At 43.1% G+C, this 14,479-nt stretch overlaps 1 protein-coding gene and 2 non-coding genes across 3 annotated transcripts; 2 read left to right on the forward strand and 1 right to left on the reverse strand.

Moving 5' to 3' along the window:
• Positions 1-8,115: 8,115 nt before the first annotated feature.
• TRNAL-CAG (transfer RNA leucine (anticodon CAG)) lies at positions 8,116-8,198 on the forward strand. The gene has a single exon. It is a non-coding gene; the product is annotated as a tRNA-Leu (tRNA).
• A 170-nt stretch (positions 8,199-8,368) lies between these two features.
• On the reverse strand, positions 8,369-8,441 carry TRNAF-GAA (transfer RNA phenylalanine (anticodon GAA)). Its single transcript has one exon. It is a non-coding gene; the product is annotated as a tRNA-Phe (tRNA).
• A 996-nt stretch (positions 8,442-9,437) lies between these two features.
• On the forward strand, positions 9,438-11,270 carry LOC141110173 (olfactory receptor 1C1-like). Its single transcript, XM_073601382.1, has one exon. It carries the CDS (start codon positions 10,335-10,337, stop codon positions 11,268-11,270), a length of 936 nt encoding a protein of 311 aa, XP_073457483.1. The 5' UTR covers positions 9,438-10,334.
• Positions 11,271-14,479: the final 3,209 nt, after the last annotated feature.

The following is a 14,479-nucleotide window of genomic DNA, read 5'->3' on the forward strand; positions in this document are numbered from 1 at the left end:
TCACAATAACCTCGGCTGTCCCAGGACTCTCCCTCCTTATGGGCTGAGACAGCAGTGGGAGCCCATTGCATCCGCTGGCCCTAAGAATCCAACCAGTTGATGATCGCCCAAATAAGGCGGGCGATCATCAACTGGTTGGATGCTTAGGGCCTGCGGTTCTCAATCCTTCCTCTTGTTCAGGCCATAGCCCGGTCCTGGATCCTCAGCACCATGAGGTAGGAACCTTGTATTTGGGAGCATTCCCAGGCGGGTGGGCGCACCCATATGTACACATCAAATTATGTTTTTCTTTCATGTATCATTTACTTATTTTTTGTGTTTTGAACAATGTAACAATATTTACCTGATATGTATGATCTATTATTCAGTAGATAAGATTCCACGCTTTTCCTGAAGAAGCCTCACGGCGAAACATGTAGAATACAAGTGTGGATTACAGCAGTACAACATCAAAACGTGTCCTTTTCTACCTAAAAGGAATGCGGATGTATTGTATATAATACTATTTTAAACTTTTCTTATGTATTACAATAAATATATATATTTTTTTTAATACAGTGTGTTTATCATATATATTCTAATATAAGTGCACCTTCAAAGTCCCATATCTCCCAAATTTTGCCTTCCATGTGTTTTTTTATGTTTTTAATTTCAACTTTTTCTTAATATATTTAGAGCACATAATCATAGGAGAACACTAACGTCTTTATTATTACTAAGTCATTATTCCTGTAAATAAATTAAGACTTTTTACATCTGTTTTCCCTGAATGCACACCCCCAGTAGATGTGTTTTTTGTTCAATAAATATCATAACTCTTCTAACAAGCAACCCCTTGGATGCTGAAAGCATAACAAGACTTGCATTCTGTAGAAAATAATCTTCCGATTTTTCTGTTTTGGTCTCTAGTTTTTTTTTCCAATTTGTAATTTTATATATTTTTTAAAAAATTGCTACACATGTGTCTTACTGAGACCTAATAAAAGGTCAATTTTGTTAATAAGAAAATTTGTGGCTCTTCTACAATTGCATCAGCCTAACTTTTTTTTTTTATCAGTTTAAATGTAATCTGTGCTTAGTGGAGCCCTTCACATTTAATATGTTCTCTTTTGGATTCCCACTGAATTCGCGTATTTAGATATTTTTAGAACACATCAAGTATCTGCATCATTTTATATTAACTAGATTTGAATTAAAAAAAAGATCCTGTATAGTAGTAAGTTTTTGTTTCATATATTATATCATACATATTGTACATACATTTCCAATGCTTTCTGGTTCTATTTATTTTCATCTTTTAACATATAAATACCGTATTAGCTGCTGTTGACTTGTTACTGTAGAGAAGAGACATGTATGGGCTAGTAGACATTGATTTTAGTATAATCAGCCTTTAACAAAGGGATGATTTATATTTGCTTATGTTGAACCATAAAGAAGGAAAATCTATTATAAATAGGAAAATGCATTGGAAAAGCTGTGAAGCGCCAGCATACAAGCAAGGCCGTCTTTAATATTGATTGGACCCTGGGCAAACATTTTCTTGGGCTCCCCCCTCCCCTTCCATGCAATTTCATTCTCTACCTGCTCTAAGACATACAAAAAAATATCAGTTTACTGAATCAGATCAGGCAGCGATTGTGATTGGTTGCCAGAGGTTACAGTGTATCATTACCACTCACTGACTGACTGCTAGAGGTTACAGCACACATTATGGCTCACTGATCATTTGCTAGAGGTTACAGCACATGCCTTCTGCTTGTTGATAGAGATTACTGTACATCAATACTGCTCACTGATTGGTTGTTAGAAGCTACTGGATATCCTTACCACTCACTAATTGGTTGCTAGAGGTTACTGCACATCATTACTGCTCACTGATTGATTGCTAGGGGTTACTACATATTCTTACCGCTCAATAATTGGTTGCAAGAGGTTAGTGCACGTCATTACTGCTCACTGATTGGTTGCTAAAGGTTACTGCACATCATCTCCTCACTGCCTGCACACCATGGACTAGGGAGATGAGGGGACCCATCAATAGACAGAAAACTCCTAGGAATCCTAGGACTCTTGGGATCAGTGGCAGTGCTGGGAAGAAAGGGGGGGGGGGTGTTGATCAGTGGCAGTGCTGGGGGGGTGATCAGTGGCAATGCTGGGGGGTTAATAGGATCAGTGGCAGTGGTGGGGGGATGGGATTAGTTAGGAGGCAGTACACTGTGGCAAAGGCTGAGTCATGTAGAACAAAACTGGAAATCTATGGCAAGTATATAGTGGTGGATTCTACACTTACCACCAATGTAATAGGGAATTTACAATGACCACCAATGTAAGGAGGGATTTGCACTGACCAACAATGTGAGGGGGGATTTGAACTGACCATCAATGTGCGGGGGGATTTGCACTGACCACCAATGTGAGGAGGGATTTGCACTGACCACCAATGTGAGGAGGGATTTGCACTGACCACCAATGTGAGGGGGGATTTGCACTGACCACCATGTAATGGTGAATTTTACACCACCCACCAATATAAAGAGGGATTTCTACACTGACACCAATGTAATAGGAGTATTTATACCAACCACCAGTGTAAGGGGGGAATATACAATGACCTCCATGTAAGGGGGAATTTACGCTGACAACCGTTGTCGAGAAGATTTGTACTGACCACCAATGTAAGGTGACACTTTTACACCAACCACCAATTTAAAGGGGGATTTTCACTGACCACCAATGTAAAGGGGGATTTACCCTGACCAACAGTGTAGGGGCAATTCTGCACTTACCAAAAATGTAAAGGAAAATGTACACTGACCATCAATGTAATGAAAAATGTACACTGACAACCAATGTAATGGGGGATTTTACATCAACAACCAGCAAAGGGGGATTTCTACACTGGCCACCAATGTAAGGGGGGATTTACACCCACTACCAATTTAAAGGGGGCTTCTACATGGACCACCAATGTAAGGAAGGATTTGAAACTGACCACAAATGCAAGGTTTTTTTTTTCTACTGATCACCAATATAAAGAGGAGTTTCTACACTGGCCACCAATGTAATGGGGATTTACACTGACCACTAATGTAATAGAAGCATTCACAGTAACCACCAATGTAAGGAGGGATTTACACTGACCACCAATGTAAGGGGGACCTTCACACTGGCCACTAGTGTGAATGAAAGGATTGTACACCAAGCCCCAATGTAATGAGAAGATTTACACTGACCACCAATGTAATGGAGACATTTAACCTGGGTTCACATTTGTGTGTGTTGCGAATGCATGCAAAATCGCTTTTCTGACACCACAGAAATGTGCTGCCCTTTAGCAGATACACAGCAGTGCCATAAATTATTAATGACACCCTCATGCATCTGCTGAGATGTGCGTATTCACATGCACCAAAATTCAGGGTGCTGTGGCACCATGTTTTTTTGAAAAATGGTACCACCTCCAATTTGCTTACCTTTGCAGAACAGGCTGATGTTAGGCTTAATGACTGCAGTTGTAGGCAGGACTTTCAAGCATGCCCCTTTACCTCCCCAGTGGGCATCATTCAGCAGAAGTGATGGTGCATATGACTTCAGGGGGCATGATATACATTTGAATGCCGCCTCTATTTACATATCAATGCCGCCGATCCACGACAATTTACATATCAATGCAGGTCATTTACATGTAAACACAGGATCTGCAGAAGAGTCATCTGTGCATAGCTATAGGGCAGAGCTGGGCAGCAGCAACAGAACTTTACACTGAGATATCGGGACACAGCACAGGACTAAAACTTCAAGGGATAAGGGAATTTAAACTGGGATAGTTGGCAAGTATGAGGCAGCTGCATTGGGGCCCACAACAATGATGGGACCCTGGGCAGCTGCCCTATGTGCCCTGCCTTAAAGATGGCCCTGCATACAAGACAAATACCTGGCCACAGAACCGATAGGATGTGGCGGAGAAGGAGGTCCCAAGCCTAAGGATCTGTGCTAGAGGAAGACATGTCTTTTCTATGAAATTCTGAAACCTTTGGGCTGATTGAATTTAATTGAAATGAAATAAAATGAATTGAGAATCTTCACACAGTAAACTTTACAAACATAAGCAGACAGAATAAGTACACAGGAATTTTCTTTTCACGTAATTACATAGTTAGGTTGAAAAAACACACAAGTCCATCCAGTTCAACCTTAAAAACAATAACAATAAATAAATAAAAAATATTGTACAATCCAATATACCCAATTTTATACCCACAGTTGATCCAGAGGAAGGCAAAAACCCCAGCAGGGCATGCTCCAATTTGCTACAGCAGGAGAAAAAAATCCTTCCTGATCCCCCAAGAGGCAATCGGATTTTCCCTGGATCAACTTTACCTATAAAATGTCAGTACCCAGTTATATTATGTACATTTAGGAAAGAATCTAGGCCTTTCTTAAAGCAATCTACTGAGCTGGCCAGAACCACCTCTGGAGGGAGTCTATTCCACATTTTCACAGCTCTTACTGTGAAGAAACCTTTCCGTATTTGGAGATGAAATCTCTTTTCCTCTAGATGTAAAGAGTGCCCCCTTGTCCTCTCTGTTGACCGTAAAGTGAATAACTCAACACCATGTTCACTATATGGACCCCTTATATATTTGAACATGTTGATCATATCCCCCCTTATTCTCCTCTTCTTAAATAATAAATTCAGTTCCTCTAATCTTTCCTCCTATCTGAGCTCCTCCATGCCTCGTATCAGTTTGGTTGCCCTTCTCTGCACTTTCTCCAGTTCCCCGATATCCTTTTTTGAGAACTGGTGCCCAAAACTGAACTGCATATTCCAGATGAGGTCTTACTAATGATTTGTACAGGGGGGCAAAATGATATCTCTCTCTCTGGAGTCCATACCTCTCTTAATACAAGAAAGGACTTTGCTCACTTTGGAAACCGCAGCTTGGCATTACATGCTATTATTGAGCTTATGATCTACCAAAACCCCCAGATCCTTCTCCACCATGGATTCTCCCAGTTGTACTCCCCCTAGTATGTATGATGCATGCAAATTCATACCCCTCAAGTGCATAACTTTACATTTCTCAACATTAAACCTCATTTGCCACATAGTCGCCCAATTAGACAGAGCATTGAGGTCGGCTTGTAAATTGGAGACGTCCTGTAAGGACGTTATTCTACTGCATAGCTTAGTGTCATCTGCAAAGACTCAAATGGTACTTTTCATTCCAGACCCGATATCATTTATAAAGGTATTAAAAAGTAAGGGTCCCAACACTGAACCTTGGGGTACACCACTGATAACCTCAGACCATTCAGAGTAAGAATCATTAACCACTACTCTCTGAATTTGGTCTTTTAGCCAGTTTTCTATCCATTTACAAACTGATAGTCCCAAGCCTGTAGACTTTACCTTACACATGAGCCGTGTGTGGGGAACTGTGTCGAACGCTTTTGCAAAATCCAAGTATACCACGTCCACCGCCACCCCTCTGTCCAAGTATACCACGTCCACAGCCACCCCTCTGTCCAAGGTTTTACTTACCTCTTCATAAAAAGAAATCAGGTTTGTCTGACAACTTCTGTCTTTCATGAATCCATGCTGTCCGTTGCTTAAAATGTCTTCTTCCAGCAAGAACTCGTCTATGTGATCTTTTATTAAACGCTCCAGTATCTTCCCGACTATAGAAGTTAAACTAACAGGTCTATAGTTACTTGGTAAAGACTTTAATCCATTTTAAAATATGGGCACCACGTTTGCCCTGCGCCAATCCAGTGGTACTATTCCCGTCATTAATGAGTCCCTAAAAATTAGATACAATGGCTTTGAAATTACAGAGCTCAATTCTTTTAGGATCCGTGGGTGGATACCATCAGGTCCAGGTGCTTTATCCACCTAATTGAGTAATAGATTTTCAACTCCTTTAGTACATCAGCCTCATTGACTTATTATTATATATACTGTATTACCAACAGTATTGGGACGCCTGCCTTTACACACACATGAATTTTAATCCCATCCCAGTCTAATGCCCTGTACACACGGTCGGACATTGATCGGACATTCCGACAACAAAATCCATGGATTGGATGTTGGCTCAAACTTGTCTTGCATACACACAGTCACACAAAGTTGTCGGAAAATCCGATCGTTCTGAACGCGGTGACGTAAAACACGTACGTCGGGACTATAAACAGGGCAGTAGCCAATAGCTTTCGTCTCTCAATTTATTCTGAGCATGCATGGCACTTTGTTCGTCGGATTTGTGTACACACGATCGGAATTTCCGACAACAGATTTTGTTGCCGGAAAATTTTATAGCAAGCTCTCAAACTTTGTGTGTCGGAAATTCCGATGGAAAATATGTGATGGAGCCCACACACGGTTGGAATTTCCGACAACAAGGTCCTATCACACATTTTCCGTCGGAAAATCCGACCGTGTGTACGGGGCATTAGTCCGTAGGGTTCAATATTGAGTTGGCCCACCCTTTGCATGTGTCTATGGGAATGTTGGATCATTTGTGAGGTCAGGCTCAAATGTTGGACGAGAAGGCCTGGCTCGCAGTCTCCGTTCATCCCAAAGGTGTTCTGTCAGGTTAAGGTGCAGGCCAGTCAATATCATCATTGGTATCAGTGGAAGGAATAGTGCCCCATCATTTGTCTCAGTGGGAGGAATGGGGCACTATTCCTTCCACTGATACCATTGCCCTATCATTGGTCTCAGTGGGAGGAATAGTGCCCTATCATTGGTCTCAGTGGAAGGAATAGTGCCCTATCATCGGTGTCAGTGGGAGGAATAGTGCCCTATCATTGGTCTCAGTGGGAGGAATAGTGCCCTATCATTGGTCTCAGTGGGAGGAATAGTGCCCTATCATTGGTCTCAGTGGGAGGAATAGTGCCCTATCATTGGTCTCAGTGGGAGGAATAGTGCCCTATCATTGGTGTCAGTGGGAGGAATGGGGCACTATTCCTTCCACTGATACCATTGCCCTATCATTGGTCTCAGTGGGAGGAATAGTGCCCTATCATTGGTCTCAGTGGGAGGAAAAGTGCCCTATCATTGGTCTCAGTGGGAGGAATAGTGCCCTATCATTGGTGTCAGTGGGAGGAATAGTGCCCTATCATTGGTCTCAGTGGGAGGAATAGTGCCCTATCATTGGTCTCAGTGGGAGGAATAGTGCCCTATCATTGGTGTCAGTGGGAGGAATGGGGCACTATTCCTTCCACTGATACCATTGCCCTATCATTGGTCTCAGTGGGAGGAATAGTGCCCTATCATTAGCATCTGTGGGAGGAATAGTGCCCCATCATTGGTCTCAGTGGGAGGAATGGGGCACTATCATTAGCATCTGTGGGAGGAATAGTGCCCCATCATTGATGTCAGTGAAATAAATAGTGCCCTATCATTGGTGTCAGTGGGAGGAATAGTGCCCTATCATTAGCATCTGTGGGAGGAATAGTGCCCCATCATTGGTGTCAGTGAAATAAATAGTGCCCCATTATTGGTGTCAGTGGGAGAAATAGTGCCCCATCATTGGTATAAGTTAAATAAATAGTGCCCTATCAGTGTCATCGGGAGGACTACTGGGTTGCCAGTAAAGTTCATGTGCATGTAAAGGAAAGTGTCCCAATACTTTTGACAAGTTAGTATATACATACATTAGTATTATACAGGATTTATAAAGCGCTAACAGTTTGCACAGTGCTGTCTTTGTCATTTTATATTATTGCTTATCAACATTATTTGAGGTGTACCTACTCTCATCTGATGCCGATATAGTCCCTCATACACCATTCAATCCCTTGATTGTAACAAACAACAAGTGCAGTGCTGAGTGTTGGTCGTTTTTCTCTTTATTGTCATACAGAAAATAAAACAATTTTATGGTGACTGTGTGCACAAAAAGTCATATTAGATGCATTTTTAACTGATAATATAGATTTAATGAATGTTGTGCTAAATCATATCCTACAACATGAAAGTTTTTGTGCCCAACATTCAGATTTAAACGGTATAGTTTAACTAAATACAAAAATTACACTTTTTGGAAGCAGCAAGAAACAACAGGTACTATACTACAAAGTCATATTAGATGAGCTGTGTACATTGTCAGGATGGCCGAGCGGTCTAAGGTGCTGCGTTCAGGTCGCAGTCTCCTCTGGAGGCGTGGGTTCGAATCCCACTTCTGACAGTAAGATTTTGACTCTTTACAACTGTTTGTTTTTCAAACGTATGTGTTTGTACAAAAAGATTTTACTTCTTTGTATTTTTTAATTCATTTAGTTTGGTTCATATATCTGTGTAATAAATTATCATAGAGCTATCATTCGCAAATCCTGATATATCACCACCAAAAAGCTCTGCCGAAACCCGGGATCGAACCAGGGACCTTTAGATCTTCAGTCTAACGCTCTCCCAACTGAGCTATTTCGGCTTGGCTAGCTGCATGATGTTTACAACCACTGTCCCCTGGCCCTTTAAGAGGGTCTAAATACCAGGGTGCAGGAGGGCTTTCTAATAGTGGCTACTGTGGCACAGAGGTCACATCATTGGAAGCTTCTGATCACAAGTATGTTCTAGGACGGGTCCACACGCGGCTCGCAGCAGGGGTTCCGGGGGCACTGTTCTCCGTTTCAGGGATGAATCAGGCCGAAATCTTTACCTGAAACAGAGCCAAAGACGCACGGGACCCCGTGTGCGATCCGCTCCGCAGCCGCCCCGGAGATAGAGAGCTGGTCTCACTCTCCTGTCATGCGAATTGGATGCAGGGGGAAACCCGCATCCAATTCGCATAAGTGTGAACCCAGCCTGAATGTTTTTATGCCTGGAGTTCATCTTTAAGCATGGAAGGGCCAAGATGAACCCGAGTTGGACTGTGATTATAGCATCAGTTGACCTTAATCTGGTCCTGAATGACACCTCAGTGAAGTATTACACCTCAGTATTACACCCCGATGTATTTTGATACAAAAGGTGTTTAATGGTGTGTGGCAGAGCGTTGCCCTGCCAGGGTTCAGAAAGCGATTTTGACCCAGAATTCTCAACCTGGCGGGTTGAGGGGCTCCAGGGGGTTTGCTTTATTGCAGAGGAAACTGGCTTTTCAGTTTCTTCGTTGTTTTCTAAAGTCCGTTTTGGGACCTGGAGCCTGGAGATTTCAAAGTGATCCAGTTGGGAGGAAATCTCCAATCCTGGTTCCAGGTATTCAGAGCAGCCAGCTTGCTAATTGGTCAGGTGTGTGCTGGGCTTTTGGTAATGACCTGACCATGGTTCTGGGCTCCACCCAGGCAGACAGGAGGTCTGGCCCAGGAGTCAGGAGAGCTCCAACTAGAAACAAAGTGGGAGCCAGTGCAGCAAGTGGCTGCTAGCTGTGTGCACTGTGCACCAAGTTGGTCAGTGAACAGTCTGTAGGAGACAGACAAGGGCCTGGTGTGTAAGGCCAGAGCAGCAGTGCTGCAAGCAGTGATGGCCCATCCATAAGGGGCGCACCGGCGCTGCTCCCCTCATCTACATACAGGGTGCCGGACGCATGGATTCCAATGAAGGGGGTGTTTTTTTTTAAGCACATGATTAGAGCCAGAGGCGCTAAAAGGCTTCAAAAAAGGGTGGTCTCGGGGGGCAGAGCACTGTGCTCCGAGCCCACCCAGTTGTGTGACAGTAGTGAATGAACATTCACTATTTTCACACTGAATCGCTTCTCCGCCAATCAGAAAGCGTGTTATGAGATCTGTTTCCCGATTGGCCAAAACGGCAGGTGATCCTATGGGATGCCTAGGAGGAGGAGGGAGGAGGAGGAGAGAGAAGAACGGAGAGCACAGGACAAGACCGACCGACCCACCAGCCACCACTGTGACCATGGATGGCTCACCCGCAGCGGCTCAGCCATCCGGCACTTGGACCGGGGAGGGAGGGGATATCGGAGTCCTCCCGGGCAGGTAAGAAGGCCGTCCGTCTCACGGGGGGAGGGGGGGTTGTTCCCCACATTCCCCGTATTCATTTCCCCTCAGGGGAAACTGCCTCGTCTCCTGCCGGGGGGTGGCATTGGTTCCCCCCAAATTATCGAGCACCAGCCACCACTGGCTGCAAGTACAAGCCAGAAGGGCTGAATGTTGTTTATGTTAAAGGAGAAGGAATGCGGAATACCCCTGCAAGGGAAACTCATGTTTGTGTTTGCTGAACTTTCTTTTAATAAAAGTTTGCAAAAAAAGCCCTTAAAAAAAAAAAAAGCTCTTAAAAAGCGAGTGATGGTGTCCTTAAAAGTTCTACATTTGATGCTAGTTCTCACAGGTGTTATTGATTTCCTTCTCACATATAGGGTTTGGGTGAGTACATGGCAGCCACAAACGAAACTTCCTTGGATGTCTTTACCTTACTGGGGTTTCCAGAAGAGCACATACTATTATCAGTTTTAATTGGTCTAATCTACACAATAACTGTTCTAGGAAATCTCTCTGTTTTTGGCATTGTTCAAGTAGACAGTCACCTCCAGTCACCAATGTATTTTTTCCTGGCTTGCCTATCTTTATTAGATGTCTGTTACTCTTCGGTTACTCTCCCAGCCATGTTGGCTAATGCCATAACAGGCAACAGGAAGATTTCCTTCAATAGGTGTCTTACACAACTCTATTTCTTTGTCTGCTTTGGAGGAACAGAATGTCTTTTTCTAGCTGTCATGGCTTATGACCGATACGTGGCCATATGTAACCCGCTCCACTACATCACCACAATGAATAGGAAGGTCTGTTCATACCTTGTGGTGGCATGCTGGCTGAACGGAATGATGAACGCTGTATTTCACACCATGATGACCTGGAAACTAACTTTTTGTGGTGCCCGACATATCAGGCACTACTTTTGTGATGTTCTCCCATTGTTACAAGCTGCTTGTAGTGATACATACGGCAGTCAGGTTCTACTACATGTTGTAACATTTTTTATTGGGATAACGCCATTCATACTTGTTACAAATTCATACATCCGTATAATTTCAACCATACTGAAAATCCGCTCCACCACAGGAAGGCAGAAGGTCTTCTCCACGTGTTCAGCCCACCTCATTGTTGTAACAGTGTTTTACTCAACTGCCATCTTCAACTATAATGGTCCAAACTCTGGAGATTCCTTTGTCTTGATCCGAATGGCTTCTCTTCTTTACAGTATTGTCCCCCCATTGCTGAACCCGGTGGTTTACTGTCTGAGAAACAACGAGGTGAAGAGAGCCTTGAGGGATGTTCTTACTAAATCATACATCTTATTTAAACAATAATCCCACCTAACTCTGGAAATAATTTAGAGTATTGAGCAAATGAGTGTATATATTGGGAACTTCTAGTGATAAAACCTGCCAAAGTTCCAGACTGCATTTTTTTCCACTTAAAACCAGTTGACGGAACAACTTTGAGAATTAAAGTGAATTCAAGGCTAATACTTATTCTTCTTCTTATTATTATTATACAGGATTTATATAGCGCCAACAGTTTGCGCAGCGCTTAACAAAATGAAGGCAGACATTACAGTTAGATTACAATTTGGTACAAGAGGAATCAGAGGGCCCTGCTCCTTAGAGCTTGCAATCTAAGAGGGAGGGTCAATTGATACAAAAGGTAATAGCTGTTGGGGATGAGCTGATGGAGAAAGAGAAGAGTTTTCAGGGATCGTCTAAAGAACGATAGATTAGGGGACAGTTGGACAGATTGGGGTAGGGAGTTCCAAAGGATGGGAGAAGCTCTGGAGAAATCCTGGAGGCGAGCATGGGAGGAGGGGACAAGGGAGCTATAGAGCAGGAGGTCTTGGAAGGCTTGAAGAGAGTAGCTTGGTTGCTATTTTGGGACTAGGTTAGTGATGTAGCTGAGGGCAGAGTTATGGATGGCTTTGAAAATTATTGTTAGTACTTTGAATTTAATTCATTGGGTGAGTGGAAGCCAGTGGAGGGATTGGCAGAGAGGGGTGGAAAACACTGAATGGTTGGTAAGTTGGATGAGCCTTGCAGCAGCATTTATTATGGACTGAAGGTGGGAACGTCTATGTAAAGGTAATCCAATGAGGAGGGAGTTGCTGTAGTCGAGGCGAGAGATAACCAGGGAGTGATTGGTGGTGTCAGTGGTTAAAAAGGGGCATATTCCAGAGATGTTGCAGAGGCTAAGGAGGCATGATTTTAAAAGTGATACCCCTAGCACCCTGGAATGTGGGGACAGACTGATAGTTGTGCCATTGATCTTGACAGAGGAGTCAGGGGAAGGGGCACATGGTGGAGGAAACATTAGGAGCTCGGTTTTAGATAGATTCAGTTTGAGGAAGTGGTGTGACATCCAGGCTGATATGTCTGTTAATAAATCAGTGATGCGTGAGGAGACTGATGAGGTGAGCTGAGGGGCAGAGAGATAGATTTGGGTGTCATCGGCATATAAATGGTAGCGGAAGCCATGGAAGGCTTTAAGGTGACCCAGGAAGGACATGTAGATCGAGAATAGTAGAGGTCCAAGGAGAGAACCTTGGGGGACCCCAACGGTATGAGAAGTTGGGGAGGAGGAAGTGGAGTTGTAACTGACACTTAAGGTGCGGTGAGATAGGTAAGATTCGAACCAACTGAAAACACAGTCAAGGAGACAAAGCAAATTGAGTTTTTTGAGGAGGGGCGAGTGGTCAATGTATCAAAGGCAGCGGAGAGGTCCAAGAGTAAGAATACGGAATAATAACCATTGGTCTTGGCTGTTAGTAAGTCATTTGTTATGTTTTAGGAGAGATGTTTCTGTGGAGTGCTGTGGGCAAAATCCAGACTGAAGGGGATCAAGAAGGTTATTCTTAATGAGGTGGTCTCTTGGTTGTAGATTAAACGTTCAAGGAGTTTGGAGGCAAAAGGGAGTAAGGAGATGGGTCTTAGGTTGCTAAGATTGGTGGGGTCCAGTGAGGCCTTTTTTGGTATGAGAGTGACTAGCGCATGTTTTAGTGGGTTGGGGAAGATTCCAGTAGAGAGGGAGAGGTTGAAGATATAAGTTAAAGAGTGTAGGATAGAGCCAGAGGGCGACCGCAGTATCTGAGAAGGAACAGGGTGCAGGGAGCAAGAGGCCAAGTGGGCAATAAAAAAAGAAGTATTGTTCAGGAGGACAAGGAATGTAAAGTGAGGGAGATGTCTGTAGAGTGGTGATCTCGAGACTAATTGTATCAATCTTCTTTTTGAAGTGATTAGCAATCTCCTGGGAAGTGAGTAAGTTAGTGGGTGGAGGTAATGGGGGGCAAAGTAGAGTGTTAAAGGTAGAAAAGAGTTGACAGGGTTAACTCACGCAGGCACAGGGAGAGCAAACTCCAGGCAGACCACTTGTTGGCTGTATCCCCCACATGACTTCTTGCAAACTGCAACGGGACTTCTTATGGCTTTCTTTCAACAATGGCTTTCTTGTTCCCACTATTCCATAAAGGTCAGATTTGTGGAATGCACAACTAATAGTTGTCCTGTGGACAGATTCTCTTACCTGAGCTGTGGATCTCTGCAGCTCCTCCAGAGTCACCATGGACCTCTTGGCTGCTTCTCTGATTAATGCTCTCCTTGCTAGGGGTGTCAGAGTAAAGGGGGCTGAATAAAAATGCACACACAACCCTTATTTAGATATTTATTTGTAAAAAAGATGTGAAAACTATTTATCATTTTCCTTCCACTTCACAATTGTGTGCCACTTTGTGTTGGTCTATCACATAAAATCACAATAAAATACATTTAAGTTTTTGATTGTAACATGACAAAATGTGGAAAATTTTAAGGGGTATGAATAAATTTTCAAGGCACTGTACGTAGACTTTGTGTTTTCCCATTAATTATATATGGTATATCATTAACTCAATCTAATTATATTTTTAATTTGAATTTGTAGTTAGTAAATATAATCATATAAATGCACTCTATTCCTGTAAATAAATTAAGAATTCCTCTGTAGATTTTTTAAAATCTGTTTTCCCTGGATGCACATCCTCGGTAGATGTCTTTAATGCTCAATAAATATCATAACACTAACAAGCAAACCCTTGGATCTGGAAAGCATATCAACATTGGCATTCTGTGTAGGTTGATTTTTCTGTTTTAGTCTCAAAACTTTTTCCCATTTTATATTCTTTAGGCTGGGTTCACACTGCAGTACGGAGCGGCTCATAGCAGGGGGGTCACCGTTCAACGTTTCAGGTCCGATTTTGAGCCATGAGTAAGCACTTAGTATAAGTGTGAAACGCGTCAGATGTTTTCCTGTACTTTCTTGCTGTGGTGTCTTGTGTACTTCATGATCCAGTTTCTACAATAAAGACACATGAAATTTCTCCCGGTGTGCGGCTGTCCAGATCTTTTTGCACATTCCTGCCTGCTTCAGCATTAGCCAGCACCTGGGGCTCTTGTTCCCTGGAGGCTAAGGATTCATTTAGTCCGGTCTGGATCTACCTGAGCGGTGGAGTCTCTCTCAGATCCGATTTCAGCCCGAATTTTTGGCTGAATTT

Source organism: Aquarana catesbeiana, linkage group LG10, assembly GCF_042186555.1.
Source record: "Aquarana catesbeiana isolate 2022-GZ linkage group LG10, ASM4218655v1, whole genome shotgun sequence".
Lineage (NCBI taxonomy): Eukaryota > Metazoa > Chordata > Amphibia > Anura > Ranidae > Aquarana > Aquarana catesbeiana.